Source organism: Procambarus clarkii, chromosome 38, assembly GCF_040958095.1.
Source record: "Procambarus clarkii isolate CNS0578487 chromosome 38, FALCON_Pclarkii_2.0, whole genome shotgun sequence".
Lineage (NCBI taxonomy): Eukaryota > Metazoa > Arthropoda > Malacostraca > Decapoda > Cambaridae > Procambarus > Procambarus clarkii.
The window spans coordinates 20,383,609-20,408,630 of record NC_091187.1 but is presented as its reverse complement, the minus strand read 5'-3'; the positions used below and the strand labels follow the sequence as shown (position 1 = coordinate 20,408,630).

At 39.4% G+C, this 25,022-nt stretch overlaps 2 protein-coding genes across 8 annotated transcripts in view; both read right to left on the bottom strand.

The window, feature by feature from the left end:
* Positions 1-12,562, bottom strand: part of LOC123771931 (pre-mRNA-splicing factor 38B) — a 37,529-nt gene extending 24,967 nt beyond the window's left edge. For both annotated transcript variants that reach the window (XM_045764739.2, XM_045764740.2), the window contains exons 1-5: positions 12,404-12,562; positions 6,850-6,997; positions 6,567-6,691; positions 5,038-5,189; positions 2,928-2,988 (exon numbers count right to left, since the gene is read on the bottom strand). In XM_045764739.2, the coding sequence (XP_045620695.1) occupies positions 2,928-2,988; positions 5,038-5,189; positions 6,567-6,691; positions 6,850-6,997; positions 12,404-12,409 (492 nt within the window). In that variant the 5' untranslated portion in view covers positions 12,410-12,562. The remainder of the gene's footprint in view (positions 1-2,927; positions 2,989-5,037; positions 5,190-6,566; positions 6,692-6,849; positions 6,998-12,403) is intronic.
* A 1,898-nt stretch (positions 12,563-14,460) lies between these two features.
* The window catches only part of Cortactin (cortactin), a 48,960-nt gene continuing 38,398 nt past the window's right edge, over positions 14,461-25,022 (bottom strand). For all 6 annotated transcript variants that reach the window (XM_045764741.2, XM_045764742.2, XM_045764743.2 and 3 more), the window contains one exon: positions 14,461-24,791. In XM_045764741.2, the coding sequence (XP_045620697.1) occupies positions 24,702-24,791 (90 nt within the window). In that variant the 3' untranslated portion in view covers positions 14,461-24,701. The remainder of the gene's footprint in view (positions 24,792-25,022) is intronic.

Sequence of the window (25,022 nt, the reverse complement as noted above, 5' to 3'; positions counted from 1 at the left end):
TACATAAATGGAGTAATATGCAATAATCATTACCTTGCATTGGTTCCAAGGATAAATATTCACACAGCCTGGCCTTTCACCAGGCCACCTGGTCAACCAGGCTGTAAGACGCGGCTACTCACAGCACGATGTACTGTGGCCTCACAACACCTTGTGAGGCCAGCTAGTTATGTCCATGTTAAAAGGGAGTGTTCTGGTAAGTCTTGGGCCCCTTAATGTTGATAGAGTTCTCTCCCAATGTACCTATTGCACCTCCGCTTTTCAACGAGGCTATGTTGCACCTCCTGCCATCATAATGTATTTTAGATTACTTTCCTGCACTAGGAGGGGCAATAACACCAGACAAAAATCTTAAAACAAAGATATCTTTTGAGTCAAAGTAAAAAAACAATATGAAAGCCACTAAAACATTTATAGCTACCTTTACTTTGTTTATAATGCAGGTACCATCTTTAAAACCTTCAATTACCTTTCTACAATAATAAGATTTACAAACTTTTGCTCCAATAGTTTAATTCAAATATTATATTCTATAGCATTTTTTCTTTTTGTTTTTCACAAAAATAGGCTCTCCTGACACATTTCACTTCTTTTCAGGATGTTGACTGCCTGTCAACCCTTGTACTTCACTTCAATTGTCTCCTTGACACCCTATTTACCTAAACCATCCTTTAATAACCAAACTAAGATATTTATCTCACCACCTTCCAAGACCAATGTCCCTTCCCAGCAATTTGAAGGCTGATGAGCAAGCCCACATCTCACTGGACATTTTGGCAAGGCAAATATATGGAGTTGTAGGAGAGGAAAAAAAACAACGGAGAGTAAAGGAGGAGGTACCTGAATGCTAAAGAGACAAACATTGTTACCTTTTACTATACCTGTTCAGGTACTTCAGCCAGATGTGAACCATGGGATATAACAAGTACAATGTAGGCAAAGTTGAGCCAGCCGAGTAGATTCTTTATCTCCCGTCAAGAGAAGGCACTTCCCATGGACAAGGTCAAGATGGGTGGGAGACCAAAAGATTATCTTTGGAAACAAAATAGAGGTTACCCTGGTATCCTAAATGAGTCAACTTAATTATTGCAAAGGTTGTAGTTGGAATTTCAGCGCGTTGGTAAGAATGCTTAACTTGAAGAACCACCAATGCTTTCTTCCTGGCTAGTGGGAAGAATCAAAGATCAAGTGAAATGAGCCAATTGCTAAGATATGCCAAGGCATTGATTCTCTGGCAAAACTCTTTAGTATCAGATTCAACCAGAATGGGAACAACTGGCAGTGGGTGACCCCTTTCCCATTACCATTAATAAAGTCATTAAATATAGGATGCATTTATAATTATGTTGTGGGAAACCCCCAAAAATCACCAGTTTTTTTAACTTCACAGCCAGACACAGCACATTTTCTTATTATACATTTAATAACAAATTAAAATATATTTTTTTTTATAGAGCCAGAAAAATTGTCACAACCACAGTTAATAACTGCAGGGAAATCAAGAGAAGTACCTGCCTTTGGAGTTGAACAGCGCCCTTCCGATCCCGAGATCAACTTGTAGGTCAACTAAAGCAGAAATGGTATACAATATCTTCTAAAATAGGGAATCAAGCAATGCCTCTGTATAATCTGAGAAATGAAACCGCCACCTATGTTACGTTAATGCACAAGCTCTCATTTTAGCCGGTGTGGCACAAGCAGCCTTTTTAGATGAAGGATTGAGCAATACTGATGCCAAAACATAATGGACAAGATACACCTCAAGATGAAAGCACCTTAGAACCCAATGGGAAATGCAGGACAAAAAGATAGGTAGGACTAGAGAAAAAAATCCTTCATACTGTTCTAGGCAGTTTTGTCAATCTCTACCCCTTTACACCTGACAAACTAACGGTGAGGAACAAAACAGTGATGCATCTATTAAATCCCCAAGACCTCCTCCCCACATGCAGTGTGAAGAACAGGCTTAAACCTCCTAACATCACTCAAGGTGCCCAATCTTCAGTAAAGAAAGAAAGACAAAAATTATTATCCAGAAATTTTTCAAGATCTTTTAAATATCTAATTTATTCCGAATCATGCCTCCTCAATGTGCACGTGCACATACAGAAGCAACTACATGATTGAGAAAAAAACTAGAGTGGATATAATCTAACCCCCTACACTAACATGTTAACAGGATAATATTAGTAGCATGTTGAGGAAATTGGGGAACATGAAGAACGACATTGAAAAATTATTGACAAGGACATTTCAAGGCAGCTAATGTGAAACCACTACTAAAGAAAGAACATTTGCCATGAAATCTGCACCTACTGAGGCTCAAAAAGAAACTGGAAAAAGTAGTTTTGCACAAAGACTAGTGCCACAAAGCAGCTACTGCTAGCCTTGGTCACCCATGGAGTGTGTCTAGGTTAGATGTATGATTGAAGATCTATAGTATATATGCCCAGTATGGGAGAAAAGTAACTTGTTAGTGCTTTTCTTCGACCACAGCAGTTCAGCTGCACTTAGTGGTCTGCTGCAACAACACAAGTTCTACACCAGTTTTCTAGAACAATTAGTATCCTCTATTTCTCAATTTAATTCCTTTGTATTTTATTTTCTGCCTTGTCCATGAACAGTTCTTTGTTTTCACATATTACAATCTCATACAAAAGGCAACTACTTTACATTTGAGAACCATACTAATACATAGAAATTTGATTTAAGCATTTTATGGATCTTCAAGTTTTCTAACATTAATTATGAGGAGACAGTACTGTAGTCACTAACTCTCAGAAAATATCTTGCATGCACATTCCTGTTTTGAAAAACATGAAATGACATCCATGATGTATTAGGAGAGGAGAGGAAGGCAGATGAAGGAGGAGAGGGAAGAGGGGAAGGGGAGAGGAGTGGTGACTGGTGATGGTGACGACACTTACCTCCTCATCATCCATGTAAGGCTCAAACCAGTCCCAAAGATCTGCAGGTGGCTGTGTATACCTACATAAGAAAAATTATCACCATTAACTGCAAAGTTTATTTCTTCTCATATCAATGAAGGACTTTTAGTTAACAGAATGAAATTTGGTTTGTATTCACACGACAAAATTGCCTTCAATAAGAAATGTATGATCAATGAGTAACTTAACATTTTTATTATTACTGTCTGTCTCTTATACTAAAGGCACTGCAGTAATGAGTGACAAGTGCATTAAGACGATTTTTTGAGCAGGCAATGATCTAACCCAGCTATATCCAGTGAATTTCGAGTACAGAAAGTTAAATATTTGGAAAATGAAGGTTTTTATTCATTAACACTTCCACTGCACACCATGGCTGGAGTCAGAGGCTAACTGTCTGCATTGTGCATCCTGGCTGAGGCCGCAGTAAGGTACCAAGTAAGATTTAAAATTGGGGATAAGTAATTATTTAAGTGTAATTACCCAAGTGAGAGCTATGCTCGTGGTGTCCCGTCTTCCCAGTACTCTGTTCTGCATAGGGTCCTACTCCATAAGCCTGACCCAGGGCCAGGCTTGACTTGTGACAGCTTGGTCCAGCCCACAGGTCCACATATTCACTGCAGCCTGGCTTGTCCAGCACTTCTTGCAGAACACTCTTCAGTTTTGTTGACCAGACCATCATTTCACAATCGACTTGAGAATGGTCCAGGACAGACCGAAACGTCGTCATCCCGTCATGTTCTAGTGTTCTAATCACGTTATTGTGACTCATTATCTGCACTCTTCAGTTTTTTCCTCGAGTCAATTTCCAATTGCAGCAGCAATTTCTTATACTTACTGGGAGGATATTGAACAACCGTGGATCTCTGATGTTCATACAGCTTTCTTTGATTGTGCCTATGGCACCTCTATTCTTCACTGGCTCTATTCTGCATTTCCTTCCATATCGTTCACTCAGTCTTATTTTACTGTGCAAATTTGGTACATGGCCCTCCAGTATTTTCCCACATACTGTATGTGTTATTCAATACTCCTCTCATCTTCTGTCTAGAGAGTACATTTCGAGAGCATTGAGACGGTCCCAATAGTTTAGATGCTTTATCATGTCTGTGCGTGCCATATATGTTCTCTGTATCCCTTCTATTTCAGCACTCTCTCCTGCTCTGAAGGTGGAAGTGAATATTGGGCAGTACCCAAACAGGACAACTCAAGTGATTTGCATAGTATGAGCATTGTGATGGGATCCCTGGAGTTGAAGGTTCTCATCATCCATCATATTTTTCTAGGCGACGCTATATTTGCTTGGTTATACTCCCTAAACATTAAGTTGTCAGACATCATTATTCTCAGATCCTTTACATGTTGCTTTCCTACTATGGGCAGATTTGATTAGTTTTATACCCTGTATTTAGTTTAAGGTCTTCATTTTTACCATACCTAAGTACATACCTGGAATTAATCACTTAAACCATCATGTTTTCTGCTGCCCAGTCAAAAACTTTATTAATATCAGCTTGTAGTTTTCAGTGTCATCTACACGAGTAATTTTCATGCTGATTTTTGTGTCATATGCAAAAGATGGCAAAGCTGAGATTTGTATTTGTCTATAAATCTGTTTATTCAGGTAAAAGTACATACATTCAAAATGAGTGATAAACAATGTTGGATTTCTAGATAAAACTAGTACATACTATGCCTAAAGCCACTAATATGAACAGCATTTTGGGTAAGAAATAGGCATATGATATAGAAATAAGGAAAAAGCAGTGTGGTGTAAGAACTGTGCCCTGAGGTATATAGCTTTTAACTGTGCTAGTTAATATATTTAGTTGACCTGAAAGTTAATATATTTTCCCTCCAAATTTCATTTATTGTCAAGTTTCAGCATTCTTCTACTACTATGTTTACTACAATAAAAGGAATATCTTTCCTCTATCTCAACAATTCATTCTAAACAATCTTTACAGCACATAAAATACAAAGAATACCATCTTGTAGCCTTGCACTATATAAGAATCACATTAAAGTGTATTTAATAAATATATCTTTTAAATAAGTGGAAAAATGTTACTGCAGCAATTAGTCTTACCTTATGTACATAAAACCTAACCCTCGGATGTAGGGAGAATCCCCATGATTGAGCAGGCCTGTGACTTGTTTACGTGTTAAACGAAGGGTATAAAGCTTGTATAATATGCAAAAGGCTGTCGAGACAATTCCTCCTGCACCAACACCTCGTACCTGCAATAAACACAGGTAATTGACAACGACTGTCTCATCAATTCACTCTTAAAATTTTAAATTATAAACACTAACTGGTTGCTCTTGTAAAATGTGTTCAGTATTAGTTATAATTATAATCAACTTAGTTTTAAGACTTGTCAACCATCCTTCAGACTTAATTTCTCAACCTTCTAATGATGCCTTCTGCAGTTTTTCTTCCACCTGTCTAGCTATATTTACTCTCCTCATTCACTTCGTTTCCAAAGCTAAACCTTTTAATGGCAATTATAAAATAAATCTGTACCATTAAAGGTATTCAACTTTGCAAGTGGATCAAAATTTCTCATATTGAAACAAAAAAAGCTTTAAATGTGATTAATGGTTTTTTTTCTGGTAGGAAGGAAGGGAAGGCCTCAGTAGTTCTGTTGCTAGTCACACAGAGAGCTCCACACTTGTACTAGTATGACAAGATCTTTACGTCATTAAAAATCTAACAAGAGGCCAAAACTTAGCCACCCCCCCCCCCTCAAAGAGGTAGAGAGAGCAGGGATTTCATGCTCACTCCCCCTCACCGAAGAATCAAACCCCAAAAAGTAGGTGAAGCTAAACAGACAACTGCAAGATTAAAAGTAAATAAATAAACAATGCAGCTAAATACTCTGCAATCACTCTACCCATTATTTAGGTTATATCCTCCCCTCTAGCAGCAGCTGTCCACCACCGGGTGGTAGCACTATCGGAGCTGCTGGCTTCCCATAAACAACGAACAAAACTCAATCATGAGTCAAACAGGAGCCAACCAACACATCTGGTACGCTAGTAGGAAAGGATCCATGGAGCCTCTGAGCACCCCCACCCCTTACAGGAGGAGGCAGAACAGGGCTCCCTGTTGCTAAACACAGAAAAAAATAAAATTGGACTCACTAGGGAAGGAGAGCGAAGATTAAACCCTCAGAGTTTGGTGCTGGAAACAGTGCAGACATGTCACTAGGTGGCTCCAAGAACTGAAGGACAAGAGCTACGAGGAGAGATTAGAGGCATTAAATATGCCAAAACTAGAAGACAGAAGAAAAAGAGGCGATATGATCACTACGCTCAAAATAGTAACAGGAATTGATAAAATTGATAGGGAAGATTTCCCGAGACCTGGAACTTCAAGAACAAGAGGTCATAGATTTAAAGTAACTAAATACAGGTGCCATAGAAACATAGAAAAATTCACTTTTGCAAATTAGTGGTAGACGGTTGGAACAAGTTAGGAGAGAAGGTGGTAGAGGCCAAGACTGTCAGTAGTTTCAAAGCGTTATATGACAGTGTGCCGGGAAGACGGGACACCACGTCTCACCAACCCTAATTATAAGCTGTAGGAAATATGAAAATCTGATAAATACGTACCCCACCACACATTCCAGTCTGGCCAGAGGTCTTTCTGCTTCCTTTTTCCCAAGGCTCTAAGTGAGTTACATTGTAGTATATCTCATCAATTACTTCATGGTATGTTTTCAGCTGGTAAAGGTTTACTGTAGAAAAAAAAAATTATATAATGGAAAATAAGAGGTTAAACATAAATTATCAATCAAGCTCCACTTTCTTTAACAGCAATAATATGATATGAGATGAACTGGTTCCAACAACTGAGAAACCTGTCATGCAACATATAGTGATCCTTTTCACCTACCTTTGAAATACTGTGATGACTGAATGTTCGTCAGAATTAGTGGGTTGAGATTCATTGTCTTCTCATTACCCCATATTGGTAACCCATTTGGTTTCTTAGAGTTACCTTGCACCTTCTCCCCATCCTCCTCGTACTCATATGCTCCAGCCTGAAACACAAATGTCATCACCAGTTAACACTTTCGCCCGGGCATGACGCAGCATTGCGTCATCCGTTTACTGGCGGTAATTCTGGGGATGACGCAGCATTGCGTCATCCACTTTAAATAATCGCCAAAAATCAGGTTTTTATCCGATTTTTTTGGGACTGGTTTTAAAATGCGCACCGATGTCTTCCCATTTTCTTTGTTGAGCCTCGTGGCCCTCAGGTGGCTTGGCACATGCCGTGGGCCCATTGTTTTCGCTCCACTGTTGTGACCAATGTCGCCTCCCCTCGCATCTCAAACGTGTGAACATTTCGGCTATTTTCCGTGGCTATATTTCTTACTGCAGCTTTAGAAACTATCTACGCTTACTCCACGATGAATAGTGATCATGAACAAGGCCCTTCCAGGAAGAAAATTGCGAAAGAAAGGCTTGAAAAGGGCGTGAATTGGGAGTGTAGCTGGAAGGCGGCTGAGCACTCACTCACGGCTAACGCGTGGCCTGTCTTCAACTCGTCGGCAGTTGGAGCGTGACCAGGTTTTTTATTTTATATGCTAATGTTCCTCTAGAGAATTCTATTGCGAACCCATTGAGACCAAAATGAAAGACCTAGGATAAAAATTGAGGTGACCAGAGTGAAAATAGTGAAAACATTTTATCGCGTTTGCGCGCTCCTGGGTAACTCGTTCGCACTTTCTCTGTTTGCTGCGGGTAATTAGCCGGGCTTTTGGAGTTTATATGCATTTAGTGCTGTAGAGAATTCTATTGCAAACACAATGATACCAAATTTAATCTCGTAGGACGAGAATTAAGGTGACAAAGTTGAAGAGAGTATACACTTTTCAGAATTTGCGCGCACTCCTGTGACACCCTGGGTCCCATATCGCACAGTTGAGGGGTGGCGAGCGGGGTGCGCCAAAGTGTTAACAATTTAAGTGAAAACTTAATCATGCCCTACATGTACACATTTATCAATACAGTATATGCTGTTAACTTGTTCCAAAATATAGAAGTCAGTGTGGAGTGGATCCTGGCAAAACAAATCCAGATAAAATAGATGAAAATCTCAACTCAAAATGATTGGTGAATATTTCTTTCCTAAGATTTTGTATCCATAACAGATTTAGTGTTTCAGAGATAATTTTACAAAAATCCTTAAAAAATTCAAACTTTAACCCTTAAACCGTGCAATACATACACAGTACTGTATAGACGATTTGATTATCATTACCGATACCGCGCAATACATTAATAGCTGTTTTAGTGTCTAGCGCTTTAATTAAAATGCCCCGTGTGGGATAGGGGCAACTATAGTTCAGCCACAACCGCTAGTTGGCAGACGCCACCTAAAAAAAAAATCGTGGCCAACATTCCTGGGCGTACGAGCCTCAGTACTGAGCAAGCCACCAGGGCTGACGCACGCAACATGAGCTCACAGCACCACTGTTCAGCTTGTGACCACAGCATCACCTAAAAAGTCAAAATACAGTACATACGTACATGTCATTATTTAGCGATATTACAGAACACACTTGAATGTGATAACACTGACCAGGATTCTGATAATAGCAGGATTGTGGTGATATTTAGCGTTCTGTTCCATGGAGGGAGGGTGGTGGCGTCTTCTTCCGACTGTGTGTGGCCACCTTTTATTGACTGGACTCACCATACCAGCTTAGTGGTTCGCTATGGTGAACACAAATGTATGCATATATATAACGTGTGTATAGTGAAATAACAGCAATACGAGTATGTTGGGAGCTGCCATTTTGGTGAGGGAAGTGCGTCGTCTGCACGACTTGTCATGTTGTTTACTGGTGGCCACTATGGTCTTTGGGCACCATACCAGCTTATTTGTATAGGTATGGTGAATAAAACATGTAGATACTTATATATATAATATGTGTATATAGTGTAACAACATCACAAACAGTATTATTGGAGGAGAAATATTAGTGCGTATGGCCTTGAACCAGTGACGTCAGCAGCTGACTGTGTGTGTAGCTACGTCTCTTATTGCTTAAACTCGCCATACAAGCTTAGATGTACAATTATGTGAACAAAACATGTAGATACTTGTATTTAACGTCTGTGTATAACGAATAAAAAGCAAAAACAGTATGCAGGTGATGAGTCACAATAACGTGGCTGAAGTATGTTGACCAGACCACACACTAGAAAGTGAAGGGACGACGACGTTTCAGTCCGTCCTGGACCATTCTCAAGCACATAAAAAAAAAAAAACACAGTATGGTTCGAGGAGTATGATGGTGAGTGAGGGAGTGATGGCGAGTGGGCTGGCTGGTGAGTGAAGGCCACTCTTCGTTGCTTTTTGACTCACAATACCAACTTAAGTGGTTCATTATGGTGAACAAAACATACAGATACATATATATAACATGTGTATATAGTGTAATAACAGCAAAACTATTTGTTCATTATTTTATGAACATAATTGAATTACTAATATGAACACAATAGGCCATCAGTACAGCAATGGTTCACACATTATATAAATATACAATATCACAATACACACTATTGAATAATATTACTGAAAAAAAAAGAAAAAATCAGACATTGAAATAACTAGGTAATAATATCTTTGTGGCAACCCCTGGCTGACAGCCCGGGCGGAGCAGACCTCGTCTGGCGACTGCTCTGTCAACGCCTCTTCTTTGCCAGACTTCCCTCTCCCTATTGTAGCCAAATATGCCATTCAGATACGATTTATTTTTTCCCATGATCAGGGACCACAAATGAACACTTTTACAAGACAAAAGAATTTTTTTAATTTATTTTTGTTGCACCTGTGAGTGTTGAAGGCAAAATGGCCCTTAGTGGCCCAAGGGTTAATGTTAATTTGGCACACAAAATTTTGGATGCAACAGAAAAATTTCAATCCCTCCAAAACCAAATCTAAAACACAGCTCAAAAAGAAGAGCAACCCAGCCAGGGATAAAAGCACACCACAAACAATTTAAGAAACAGTAAAGACATATCCATGTCCAAGGCCAATAAGAGAGAGCCAAGGCCAACAATACTAAGCATCAATGGATAGTCCGCAAAGAGCCACGAGACAACTTACAAAACCACTGACATCGACGCCCAGAAATAGAAGACAAAAAGAATGCCTAGTAACATCATACCGTTTCCAAGAATAACGTTGTTAATGTGACTTGTCAGGTTTGAAATGTTGTTAGTCCTTAGGCCCTCAACCTTTCCTGGTATGAGGTCTGATTTAATTCTTTATTAAGTGCACTACTGATTTCTTTAAAGGTCAGGTCTCCATACTTCGATGCAGTAGTCCATTTAAGAGTACAGCTGGGATTTGTACATCTACATGACCACTTTCTTTTCCTTGAACTCAATCGTTCATAGGAGTTTGGTTGAAGCAATCATATTTTCTCACACTTGAATTAGGTTATAAACATTATTATATATATAAAAAAAAAAAAAGTCAGGGACCTGGCAGCCCAGTGGACAGCACTTCATATTCGTGGTCCTGAGGTTCCGGGTTCAATCCCCGGTGGAGACAGAAGCAAATGGGACATTTCTTTCATCTCGATGGCCCTGTTACCTAGCAGTAAATAGGTACCTGGGAGTTAGCTGCTACGAACTGCTTCCTGGGGATGTGTAACGAAAGGAAAGCCTGGTCGAGGACCGAGCCATGGGGACGATAAGCCCCAAAATTATCTTATAACCTCAAGAAGAGATACAGTATGTCATAGAACACACGTTCATTATTCATTGTGTCGGGGGACAGGCTGCTAGTTTATACATACAGTACAGGTCAGGTTCACATCAAGGCTATAAACACGTCTGCAAGATTAAGCTACAGTTGGCTTCCTTCTCGACTCACTCTCGTGGGATAAGCGGATAGGCATGTTTCCTCTCACCTGATGCCTCTGCTCACCTACCTTGAGGCTACCTTGAGGTGCTTCCGGGGCTCAGTGTCCCCGCGGCCCGGTCGTCGACCAGGCCTCCTGGTTGCTGGACTGATCAACCAGGCTGTTAGACGCGGCTGCTCGCAGCCTGACGTATGAGTCACAGCCTGGTTGATCAGGTATCCTTTGGAGGTGCTTATCCAGTTCTCTCTTGAACACTGTGAGGGGTTTGCCAGTTATGCCCCTTATGTGTAGTGGAAGCGTGTTGAACAGTCTCGGGCCTCTGATGTTGATAGAGTTCTCTCTCAGAGTACCTGTTGCACCTCTGCTTTTCAACGGGGGTATTCTGCACATCCTGCCATGTCTTCTGGTCTCATGTGGTGTTATTTCATGTATGTGGTGCAGTCTCCGTGGTGTAGTGGTAAGACACTCGCCTGGCGTTCCGTGAGCGCTATGTCATGGGTTCGTATCCTGGCCGGGGTGGATTTACTGGGCGCAATTCCTTAACTGTAGCCTCTGTTTAACGCAACAGTAAAATGTGTACTTGGATGAAAAAACGATTCTTCGCGGCAGGGGATCGTATTCCAGGGACCTGCCCGAAACGCTACGCGTACTAGTGGCTGTACAAGAATGTAACAACTCTTGTATATATCTCAAAAAAAAAAAAAAAAAAATTTCTGTGTGCAGTTTTGGGACCAGCCCCTCAATTATTTTCCACGTGTAAATTATTATGTATCTCTCCCGCCTGCGCTCAAGGGAGTACAGATTTAGGCTCTTTAGTCGGTCCCAGTAATTTAGATGTTTTACTGAGTGGATTCTAGCAGTAAAGGATCTCTGCACGCTCTCCAGGTCAGCAATTTCTCCAGCTTTGAAAGGGGCTGTCATTAACCTAGGGAAAATGACAGCCCCTAACCAAAGGACCTAGCATTGACAGCCCCTAACCAAAGGACCTAGCATTAAATAGGTGCCTGGAAGTTAGATAACTGCCAGGTGTATCCTGCCCTGCAGTTTAATCATGGTTTTAGCTCGATATAGGCCTACAGCACACATACACACAGGCTGCCTGCCCTGGCAAAAGAACTATTAATCCTATCATTCCATCTGGGAACCCAACACTACACAGTGCGAGCAGAGTGCTCCGACTAGATTAAAATGAGAAAGAGCCTCCCAACACTGTTCACTCATCTTGCACGTACAGTACACGCTCCTTACACCACATCTTATGTTGATCTCATTAGTGTATTATTGTGTATACTTGAGAAAGTGTGCATCAGTATGGGAGGTTGGTGGGGGTGGGCGTGGTGTGGCTCTCCCACCACCAGCTGTGGGCCCTCATGGCCCCCAACATGAGGGACCAGTGGGGGGTGATGGAGGGGGTATAAGATGGCCGAGGGGGCCCGTAGAGGGAAACATTGGGGCCAGCACGAGACACACGAGTCAAGGTGTTGATGGTGTATAGTGTGTGAGCGCCGCCATATATGTTGTGTGGCTCTCCTGCCGCCACCACCACCACACACTACTCACCTTCATGTTGGGGGCGTGGGTGTAGTAGGGACGGCCCAGGAGGAGTGTGTGTGTACAGGGAGGCTGAGACCAGCTTCCACAACAACAGATGGAGTGAGTGGTGGACCTTGTGGAGGACCACAACGCTGCTCCCTCATTGGTCCTCACTTCACACCCCCCTTCCCCTCCACCCCTCACTGACCTTAACACCCCCCCATCATCTTTCCTCAAGCTCCTCTCTCTTATATATATATACATATCCTATGTGTTCATTATTAGCAATTATTAACTGTATATGTATATAATGTAGAGTTAAGTATTAGTAGGAAAATAAGTCCTTTGGGTCCGCTTTTCTGCATGACGTCACGCTCGTGACGTCATTATGACGTGCCTTATTTACAGTTAAACAATTTTAATTGCAAATTTTCTGATTTACTATTAAAATGACGAAATACAAGTATACCAACGCCAAATTTGTGAAGCGTTAATGAAACAATTTAATATGTATGATTATCAATGTATAGTAGATCAACAATAGCAAATATATACTTATGTATCTTAAAAAATAATTTACAAATAAACATATGAGTTGTGGTCCAGACTTGATGTGAATTATTATTAGTTTTGTACCATGTTTTTTTACAGCTTTATTATGTATTCAACATATTAGGTCTCAGCCAGTTTGGCTTCCGATACAAAAAGGAATACGTGAAGATATTATCAGTTTGCTTCATCTAATCTACACAGCCCTTGGCTGTCCATGAGTTCCCTATTGGACTCTTCACTGGCCTGAGACACAGACACGCCTTTGATTCAGTAAATCATAATTACTTCTTACATAAATTTCCCATGGCACAGTGGTAACCCGCGCTTCGCGACCGATTTGGCCTGGGTTCGTATCTGCCGAGTAGGATTGACCAGGCGCTAATCCTAAACTGTAGCCTTTGTCCATAACAACCCTTACTAAATGTTTCTAATGTTCTAAAATCTATATTATTTGCTGACGATACTATATCTCCATGCAGGCGAGGAGTCATATTAACGTGGCTGAAAAATGTTCACCAGACCGGGGAGAGAGCAGGTCGGCCGAGCGGACAGCACGGTGGTCTTGTAATCCTGTGGTCCTGGGTTCGATCCCAGGCGCCGGCGAGAAACAATGGGCAGTTTCTTTCACTTTATGCCCCTGTTACCTAGCAGTAAAATAGGTACCTGGGAGTTAGTCAGCTGTCATGGGCTGCTTCCTGGGGGTGGACTGGGCCACGGGGACACTAAAGCCCGGAAATCATCTCAAGATAGACCACACACTTAATATTTATTAATAACACAGGTAACTGCAGAAAGCCTATTGGCCCATACGAGGTAGCTCCTATTTATAACCACCCAATCCCACTCATATACATGTCCAACCCTTGCTTGAAACAATCGAGGGACCCCACCTCCACCACGTTACGCGGTAATTGGTTCCACAAATCAACAACCCTGTTACCGAACCAGTATTTACCCAAGTCTTTCCTAAATCTAAACTTATCCAATTTATACTCCATTGTTTCGTGTTGATACGTTTCCCATACCACTAGGTGGAAATGATGAGGTATTTAGAGGTTTAATTCTATCATTTAGCCAATGAGTTTGGAGCGAGTAAATTTACATAATTTACTCGCTACAGTACCTTTTCATCTTACCTGATATGTTAAGATTAATGCTTCTAACCTTTTCTCATAGCTCTTGTCCTTTAGTTCTGGGACTCCTTTAATTGCATGTCTTTGCATCTTTTCTAGTTTATGGGCTTCTTAAGATATAGGCAACCACACATACATATATTGATAATAGATGGTACTCTTGTTATATATTATTTTATGTACCAAATACTGTAATGCATTTCCTTAGGATGGAACATGACAAGCAATGTGTAATGATAACTGATAATCAAACTCAAAAGCGTAGTTGGTCAAATTAGCAATGACAATAATGTGGCTGAAGATTATCATATCCAAACCACACATCAGAAAATGAAGAAATGGTAATGTTTTGGTCTGTCCTGCACCAAGTCATACAATGGGTAAAATAAAGCTAATATGTATATTCATTATTATTTATTTGTAACTTCTGAAATATACTTTTCATAACCCATATGATATTCCCGTAAGTGTTTAAAGCAAGTTTAAACTGGTTCCTGTACTGCGTGATTGTTTTGAGCAAACTGTTTACTAGATCTGATAGTAAAGTGATAACTTGAACAACAGTGGACATCAATTAAACACTCAAATATAATTACATTAATATTAAATGTAATATAAGCAGTTATTACTTATCAACTATGATTACAAACTGTTTTAAACATTAACTACTTTTGAATTTTAAGTTTTTATTTTAAATGCATCTCTTAAAAATGGGATAAAACAACTATGCAAATTTATCATGCAACTGCCCAAGTTTCCTTAATCTTTTTGCTGCAGAAATTGGATATATCCACCAGATTGTTAATAACAGGCTTACTGTTCTCATGTACTGTATTCAGTGTAACCTCCATAGAAAGAATTATGCTAGAATGAAACCTCTGGCAGAGTAAAAATTTGATGATTTGACAAAGAAAACATAAGAAGAATAGAAACATAAGAATGAAGGTAACTGCAGAAGGCCTATTGGCCCATACGAGGCAGCTCCTATGAGATTTTTATCCACCCAATCTCATTCATGAACTAAACTGAAGATGAGGATGCCTGTTAGATTAAGGCACATCAATACACTAGTCCAACACCAAAGCATGCCCACGTTTAATGTTTAGTTCACACTTCTTACCACTATCATACCTTTAACATGAATCTGTTACTTGGCTTTTGCTAGAAATTGTAAAATACAAGTTGTATTACGTGCATTTTCTACTTGTTCTCATGGGGTGTGACCTCTTACTGCACAAGGATTTTCAGTCATAATTCTATTGATATTTCAATAGAATTATTTCAATTGAATTATCAATTCTATTGATAATTTTTAGTAGGAAAGATATCTACCAGCAGTACTTGTCAAGCTAAAGCAGGTAGCAGGAAGAGGAGAATCTTAATATAGAAGACGATGTTAAATTGAGAAAAGTAACAGAGCTCGTAGTGGTGTTAGGAACTTGCACCTTTCAGATCTAAAAAAATAAAAAATGTGAAAATTGTAAATTACAGTACACTACTGTATGAGAATCCTTGTCCTGCACTGCATACAGTGTTAATGTAAGTACAGTGTACCAAGAATTCACCTATACAGGGTAACAAGGAACTGTGTTTCAGTTATGTAAGTGAAAAATGCATTTGTAATTTTTCTCTTAAAGTTTCCATTTTTTTTTACTGTTACGTTGCACTACAATAGGTGCAACGAATGAATTTACATCCATTCTATAGTACGGCCCCCAAAACTGAACTGCATAATTTAAATGGGGGCCTAACTAGAGCAAGATATAGCTGAAGAACAACACCAGGTGTCTTGTTACTAATGCTTCGATAAATAAATCCCAGTGTCCTATTTGCCTTATTACAAATATTCATGCATTGATCCTTTAAAATCTATTGATCCAATATAGTATTTATAAAAAGCATTATTAATATATTACTTTTTATATAAATACAGTACAGTACTGAATATGCTCAACACTGTATTTCATAATTTGCAATAGAGAACTAAAATTTTGACAATACACTAGTGAAAAATAACAAAAACCTTGCAAGTTTCAAGCAGATCTGGTTCCAATTACAGTAGTTTACTCAATTGAGTTTACACTGAATAAAGTCTCAATATTGCCTTGACTCTGGAGGTGCCTTGAGGTGAACTTGCATGTGAATACAGTTTCCTACTGATGCAAATTTTGCATCTACTTAAAAATGTTATAATAACTGAGTTACTCATGAACAGTTTCTGGGAGTGGCATTGTTTACACCACATCCTCAAAACAAAGGTCCCAAACTAATTCAATGCAATACCAGTTTCTCGTTTTTATGAAAGAAATGAACTTTACATCACAAGTGATGACTTTTAAACTTTCTTTGAAGAGTGCTTCCCTTATTTCCTATGTTACACAGTGAAAGGGTTACACATAACAGTTCACTTGTCATCTTTAGGATTAATATCTTTGTACAGCTTTTATAATTTTATTTTTACTTTTGTATTTATTATTGTGTTTTCCACGTCCAACTGAGAAAATATTTACACAGTCTTTCTCCACTTTACACGCAGGATATAGCTATTCACGAATATCAACCTTAAAGATGATCTTAACATAATACAAGTAAAATATGATAAATGTCTCTTGTTCCCAGAGATAGGAGCCACATACAATATTCAGAAAACAGTAAATGCACTATAGAGTCCTTATCATATTGCAAATACGAAAGTTAACATATAGGTGGTGCACCATCATATTTAAGTTAGTGACTTTTTTCTTTTTACAAAATTAACAAGTGATAAAACAATTTATGAAGAGTTAACATCCCATGGCGTTGTACTGTTGTTCTTATGAAGCTGCATCAAACTACCGGGTATCTTATCACAATACCTCTCACTCAAGCAGTTACATGATAATATGGAAAAACTGTCCCTAACTGGAAGCCATTTTTTTTAAGTAGGAACACAGTAACCATTACATATTTGACACATTCTAATCCCTGATATTTGCCACTTTTGTTACCCTAATATAAAAATACCCTATGTATACAAACTGATAAATTTGTATAAACCTAATTCATAAAAACAAAAATTATTAAAATTATTTTTAGTACACATTTATATTGTAAGTACTGTACTGTACTGTATGTTGCTTGCTAAAAATCATAATAAATATATCAGTCCATACAAAACTTCCTTCGCAATTTATACCTAAAATCATAGTAAAAAGCACATATACTGTAATCAAATGATCTAAAACTATTATCAGGCATAATTATTTAGATGTCAACTTCATGAATTTTCATCAATTTGGAAGTCCCCCAGTAAGAGAGAAGACCAAGTCTCACAGGGTGCCAGTAAGATTAAAGACTATGTCCCACAGCATGAGAGTAACCCAGTAAGAGAAAAGACCGAGTCCCACAGTGTGGTAATAACCCAGTAAGAGAAAAGACCGAGTCCCACAGTGTGGTAATAACCCAGTAAGAGAAAAGACAGAGTCCCACAGTGTGGTAATAACCCAGTAAGAGAAAAGACAGAGTCCCACAGTGTGGTAATAACCCAGTAAGAGAAAAGACAGAGTCCCACAGTGTGGTAATAACCCAGTAAGAGAAAAGACAAGAGTCCCACAATTATGTGATGAATGATAACTACCTAAGAAACAATTATTCATGTACAAGACTGGCTTTCAAATCCAAAACATTGTTGCAATTTCTCCTAATACACTGGTCCATATGCCCAGTTTCATGCCCATACAAGTAGTAGATACAAAGCTTCAGTCACCAATAGTTAGCTAGTCAGTCCTGATTATAGCAATAAGGCAGCAGGCTGCCCCATATAGTCACGGTGTACAACTAGTAAGTCAAAATTAAATGAATGGCAATGTAAAAGTTCAGTATATATAGTGCAGAAATAAACATCAGATAACTATAACTATCTTTACCTTCATGACCTACATAAAATACTGAGATAACCGATACATTCAAACATATTTAAATCAAACTGGCACACTAAGGTATAATAACCATCAACAATTCAGATATGCATGCTATTACATCAAGAAATATACATCAAACTTGAACTTGACCAGATTCTAAACGTATCCCTCACCTAGCAACCCTCAGAGTACCAGAAAATAGGGCTCTTGATGGGTATCTTTAGCAATGGCTTAAAGTTTAGCATCACAGGTATACATACTGGTTAGTTTATTTTCAGTTACATATTGTCAGTATATTGCTATACAATCGAAAAGTGAAATGAAATACTGCACTGTATTATTTAAGTAACGGTGAACTATGATCCGTTTGTCTAAATATAGTAATTGCAATAAAAATCCTATAATTTCTACTAAATATAACATGCTGATATTCTAATTAAAATAAACAGTATGCTAACATACTGGTACCAGTACATATTACATTGACAAGCGAGAGCAATACACTTGTTGAACAGAATAACTGTTAAAGACTGAAAATTTCAAGGATATACATTATAGTGCTTGTAGATGTTATGGTGCCAGTAGATGCAAACTAAGCACAATGACATTTTCAAGTGCTAGAGTTAGTCAAAGATAAAAATACGAAAAATTAATAAAATGACAATATGAGGAAAGAGGGAATTAAGGTGTGATGTAATTGACATAAGTATATGGAGTCATATATAGTGTGTGTATATATAGACAGCCACATGCTTTCTGGACACCACTTACTTGTATATACTGGCTTCTCACTTTTGGATTGTCTGAATAAAGTTATAAAATGGTGAAAGCATGTTGCAGTAAGACATTTCTGACCATTTGAGAAATGTTAGTAATATGATAATGGAGGATGAACAGGTGGGATATGGTATGCTCAGTGGCCATACTGGGTGCCAGATAAGAGCTTCCTACCCATGTAACATCGTAGGTCTATAACACTGTTTTGGTTTGTTATTGGTGCACTAGGGCTAGATTCACGAAGCCGTTACGCAAGTACTTATAAACCTGTACATCTTTCCTCGATCTTCGGCAGCTTTGTTTACAATTATTAAACAGTTAATGAACTCCGAAGCACCAGGAGGCTGTTTATAACAATAACAACAGTTAATTGGGAAGTTTTCATGCTTATAAACTGTCTAATAAATGTAACCAAAGCCGTTTGAGATTGAGGAAAGATGTACACGTTCGTAAATACTTGTGTAATTGCTTCGTGAATCTGGCACCAGGTTCCTGTGATGTTTGGTGGGGATATATCTGCCATATTTATTTACATTTGAGCACCATGATGGCTCCAAATGCAGGAAACCCAAGAGAATTCATTCAGTGATGACTTTTGAGAAGAAAGTAAAAAAAAAAAATTAAAAAAATTTAAATTTTTCCCATAACATTTAAAATTTCCCCCTCTAGATTTACAATACTGTATGATTAAACACTTTCCAGACATAACAGGTTATCTGTCCAGTCTCAGTCCTGAGGTGTCCAAAAAGCAGGTGGTTGGCTGTGTGTACATGTATACTGTATGTGGATAAATTATGGTAATACCAAGAACTGTTAAAGTAATATGCAGTATCATCACACTGTGTCTTGTGACCCAGCCTCTTACGCTGGGTCAAACCTTTCCAGTGATACACACAGGTTAGAAAGTTACTGTTGTGGCCCACAGCATAATAAACAGTAAGAATTGGATTCATCTTTTGTATGCATTTGTCACTGATTTTATGTACCACTACAACAATCATGAATGAAGTAACTTATACTAAATATACCCATTGAGGAGGCTTTATTGTTCTAAGGCAACGTACCAAAACACAACTGTAACATATTATCATTGTAACTCAACTTCAACTAGAGATGCAGTTAGGTTGACTGCTTAATAATTTATCTGGCACTGTAACACGGTCATTGGAGCCATATAACGCAAAATTTATGTAACCTTTAGCTTAACTACAGATACCTCAGCTGAACTTTTTAATAAGAAGTCAAACTGAGGACAGAACCCCAAGGACCAACAGAATAGTCCTTATTCCTAGAGGATGGAACACATTTAATTTGCGATTTATCCTTGAAGCAGAACAAGGGCTTCGAAAGACAGCCCTTGTTCTATTTGAAGGGCTTCCCTCTTCCCACTCCCCGGGAGGGGGAAGGGGGAGCCCCAAACCCCTCATGCCGGCTACCCAAGATCTAGGTTCTTAGGCTGATGCGCTAGGCAAAAGTTGTGTTCTCTGGCTCCTGATATTGGTTCTCAGCTCTGTGCCTGTATAGTGTGGCGGCTGTCTTACTGGGGGTGCGCGAGCCAGGAGTAATTCTTCAGTACTCGGGCTGCATGGGCCTATGGTTCCCTTCTCTAGGTGCCCGGTAAGTAATGTGCAGCTAGTTTTCATGTCTCATAGTGGCTGACTCTGTTCTGCCAGGGTACGCTGTCCTCTTGCGGGATTTTCTTTTTCTTTTTGTTTTCCTGCCCGGTGGGGGGTTATCTTGAGGTTATCTTGAGATGATTTCGGGGCTTTTTAGTGTCCCCGTGGCCCGGTCCTCGACCAGGCCTCCACCCCCAGGAAGCAGCCCGTGACAGCTGACTAACACCCAGGTACCTATTTTACTGCTAGGTAACAGGGGCATAGGGTGAAAGAAACTCTGCCCATTGTTTCTCGCCGGCGCCTGGGATCGAACCCAGGACCACAGGATCACAAATCCAGCGTGCTGTCCGCTCGGCCGACCGGCTCCCCCAGACCAGGGTCTGCCTTCGTTGTTGCCCCCAATGTATATAGCATACGCTTCTCTGTTTTGGTGGTACCTCCTGCCAGGTCCCCACGAGTGTACACTTCCTGGGGGTTCAGGTACTTATAAGTTTGATTGGTAGACTTGGGCCCCTGGTTAGCAGTACCCTGAAGACATAGAAGGCTTCCAACCACATGGGGGTTTATATAGGCCATTGCTCCTCATGCCTCTCTGAGCGGGGGCCATGTTCTGGCTCATGGTCCCCGGTAGGCTTAAGAACTCCATTCACACTGACTGATGTCAAAGTCTAATATTAGCAATATCAGTCTGGATAGCTCCGGGGAGCCGATGGGGCTCTCCCCATAAACAGATTGTTAATCTTGTACATTGCACTCACACAATTATGCTTTTAAAAGAAATTATTTGTAAGATATAATCACTGCTTTACCTCTGCTCTGACACATTTATAGGCTGACTTAAAAATACTTTATCCTCCTCCAAAAATCATATTGTAAATGTTCTTTGGGACTGAGGTGTAAATTTAGTATGTACTGTAAAGGATTTTTTGTGGCTGAAGATGTGCCATTGTGAAGTATTCTAATTTTAGGCTGTCTAATGTAACACTCTACCTTCAGTTAAAAATTAAAGCCCAAGCAGTTTTGAATGTCTGACTCTGAGGACATGCCTTGGTCAATAAAAATATTTTTTAGTGACCAGTCAACTATAATTTATGCTTGTCCTGAATAGAGTTGAGAAGGTTTGTGCACTTAGCATGACTTTGATTTAAGTCCATGAGCCATGAACCTCTAGGTGTTCTGGCAAGAATAAACTTTCATATGTCAACATTTATGTATCAACACAAGAGGGGGATATTTACTATATAGTAATTCATTAATCAAGCATTGAATGTCATGAAAAGGCCAGAAAAGATGGCACCATTGGCAACCAACAAGCAGGACTGATGCCAAAGAGAGAGCAACAGGTAGAGGACCTACCACTGCAAAGATGCCAATGTGGGTGGCCAAATCTTGGGAAGTGTTAGAGCATCAGGAAAAGAAGGGGTTTGTGACAACAGGCAAGATGGAATAGGAACTAAGGCTAAATCAGTCACATGGTAGTCCATAGAAAAATGTTGCACTCAAAGGGCTCCAACCCAGTCAATATAGGAAGTAGCAACTATGCCAAAGCAAGAAGGAGAGGTAAGCCTACCTCCACTAGGCCAGGTGGGAAAAGCATCTTTGCTAATGCAATGCAATTTGGAAACGATGTCCCATAGACTGGAAACAGTCGGGACCATCCAGAGGCAAACAGGCTCACAAAGCCAGACGAAGATGGCCCCATTTATTTCTCGTTTTGTTGAAACAAAGTATAGAGTCTGACTGTGTGAGAAAGCTTGACATGCTCTGAATGGGAACAAACACTGAGGACAAAAGCATGATAGGCCAGAAGTAAGGCTATCCTCAGAGAACAACCCCACTGGGGCTGTTCTCTGAACCAAATTTCTTCCCATTTTCCTGGAGGAGGCATTGGAATGACACAGGAGCAAATTGAAAGATGGGAAGCAAAGCTCTGCAGACGATGCATGTGCTGAAGTGCATTGCAGACTGCCACAAATTCCAGCACTGAAAATAGAAGTCACAGCAGGTGAGGAGTCCAATGATGTTGATTGCTTTTGGGAAAGCTGGAGACATTGCTGAACAGAAGAGTAGACAGAGGAACAGTCCTTCAAGACACTGAAGAGGAGGACCAAAAGCCATCAAAATGTCCTGACAATCTTGAACCTGGAGGGAAGGAAAACCCTCTGATGGTGCCTCAATATGCCAGTACCGAGGCACATCACAAAAGAGCTATCGGAACGGATCCTGCCATCTACCAGACCAGTGCAAGTGCCAAAATGGGCTAAGTAATTGTCAAAAGAAAGTGTTAAATCCTATTTAGCTCTGTGTAGCACAAAACAGTCAGAAGACATAAGTGATGTAAAAAATATTAATTTCACCAAGAATTTCCAACCCATCCTCCTGTTCAGATAACACTTTTTGTAACAATGTGGACCATCGTACATACTGTACAGATATAATAGATAATTAAATAGTAGAATTTGGCACTATTCACTTTACAGGGTTTGAAAAAATAAACTAAAAACCAAACAAACGTTCCTGGAAAAAACGTCTGTCGGAATGGAAGACAACGACGTTAAAAGCAATAATGAACAAAAGGTAATATTAAGAATCTTATTACTGAATATGTAGTATTTTAGGTGACTATAAAAGGTGTATATATAACTTTGTCTGCTCTACTCTATCAAAGTGTCACTGAACAGCAGAAAGATGGGGAGCAGAAAGTTTGTAGAAGGTATGAAGGTCATCATTAATGTGCCATTTTAGATCTAAAAGAGGAACAAATAAATAGATCAATACTAGTGGCTTTTTGAGTATGAGAGTAGATATTGGTTGGTTTACTGGTGCTGAGGATCATTACAGTGGATAAGAGAAAATGTTTTGAAATCTGGCATCAGGAATTTGTGAGAGGATTACTCACATAAATTGTGTCTACAATTAAAGTCACAGACCATAGATCCATTCCATTCACCTGGATTGTATGGGTCTCGAACCGTGCACCCCACGCATGTGAGGCCGACACTCTATCAACTGGGCTATGAGTAGTCTTAATAAGGAAAGTTTATAAGACAGTTTTATTTTCATAGATCCATGTATGAGACATGACCCCTCCCAGTAACCAGCCTAAGATACAAGTTCTTGTCCTCTGACGTAACCTAGTTATATAAAACAAAAAACAAATTTCATGTACCATAACTTATCCACATACTGTATGTATATCTGCCATTATCAAGTCACTCAAATTTCTCCTCAACTACTGTACTGGGTACTGTTGGATATACCAGTAAGTTGTTAACATATTGTGTGTGTGTGTGTGTGTGTGGAGGAAGAGGTGGGTGGTAGGTGTGTGTGTATTGGAGAATACTGTAGAAGACTTAGATGCTGGTCCAAGTTTTCAATTTGTTCAAAACACTGTTGATGTATGGTATAGTAGTTAGAAATGGTTATATGATATGTATGAACAGTGTATCTGCGAATGAGAATTAATAAAGTGAAATACATATGCAAATTTAAGATCTCAACTTATCCTGTGTTTACATAGTATAAAAATGTATAGGGTAAACATGTACAATAATAGCACCAACTGAACAACTTGCTCCATCCTCAGCACCAACTTAAGATGGTAAGGAAGTGTAAATGAGACTTGCTGTGCCAATGCAATCTGTAGGATAATTAAGTCTTCATTAAGGCCATTGATTAAGAAAGAACCAAAACAAAATCAGTTAAAGCTGTCAAAATTATGTTTCCCTTCATGTCTCCATGACAACACAAGAGATGGAAAGACATATGGCCAGTTTTGTTTATGACCCATCATCTCTCTCACCAGGGTGTTGATGAGCACAATTCTTTATCTCACCAGGATGTTGATGTGCTCATGATCCACCTTAACTCTCAACGAGGTGTGGATGTGGTCATGATACTTCATCTCTCCCAACAAGGTGTGGTCATGATCCATTATAACTTGCCAAGGTATGGATGCTCATGATCCATCATATTTCACCAAGGTGTGGATGTACACTTCCTGGATCGTGTGTTCATGATCCATCGTAACTCAAGGTACGGTTGCTTACCTGAAGGCAGCATTCTTACCTCTTTTTAACCTGGTTTATCACAATCTGTTATTGGTAGTTACACATTCCCCCTTCATGAAGGTTTCTCAACTCTCCCAACAGCTTTAATAATCTAAAATGAGGCACAAAAACATTTCTTTAAGATTACAAAATATAAAAGATCTTTGTAGCCCATAATTACTGCATTGTTACACATTTTCATGAATAAGTTTCAAGGATCACTTCCTGGAACATCTAGAATACCCTGCCATTCGTCATCTACATCTGGGATGGTATTTAACATCCCAGAGTATCTGACCTCACTGTGTTGGGCTATGAAGTTGCACATAGTTGGCAGGAAACAGCCCATACTGGCCATTGCACCAGCCTCTCCACCATCCTTCATCAATCTGCAAGACAGAACATAAACTAGATAATGATTTCATTAATTCAATTACGAAATGAAATGTCACGAGTGGAGTACCACAGGGTTCGATTCTTGCACTAGTAATGTTCATTGTCTACATAAATGACCTACCAGATGGAATACATTATTATATGAACATGTTTGCAGATGATGCTAAGATACTAGGAAAAATAAGAAACTTAGAAGATTGTCATGCCCTTCAAGACGACCTAGA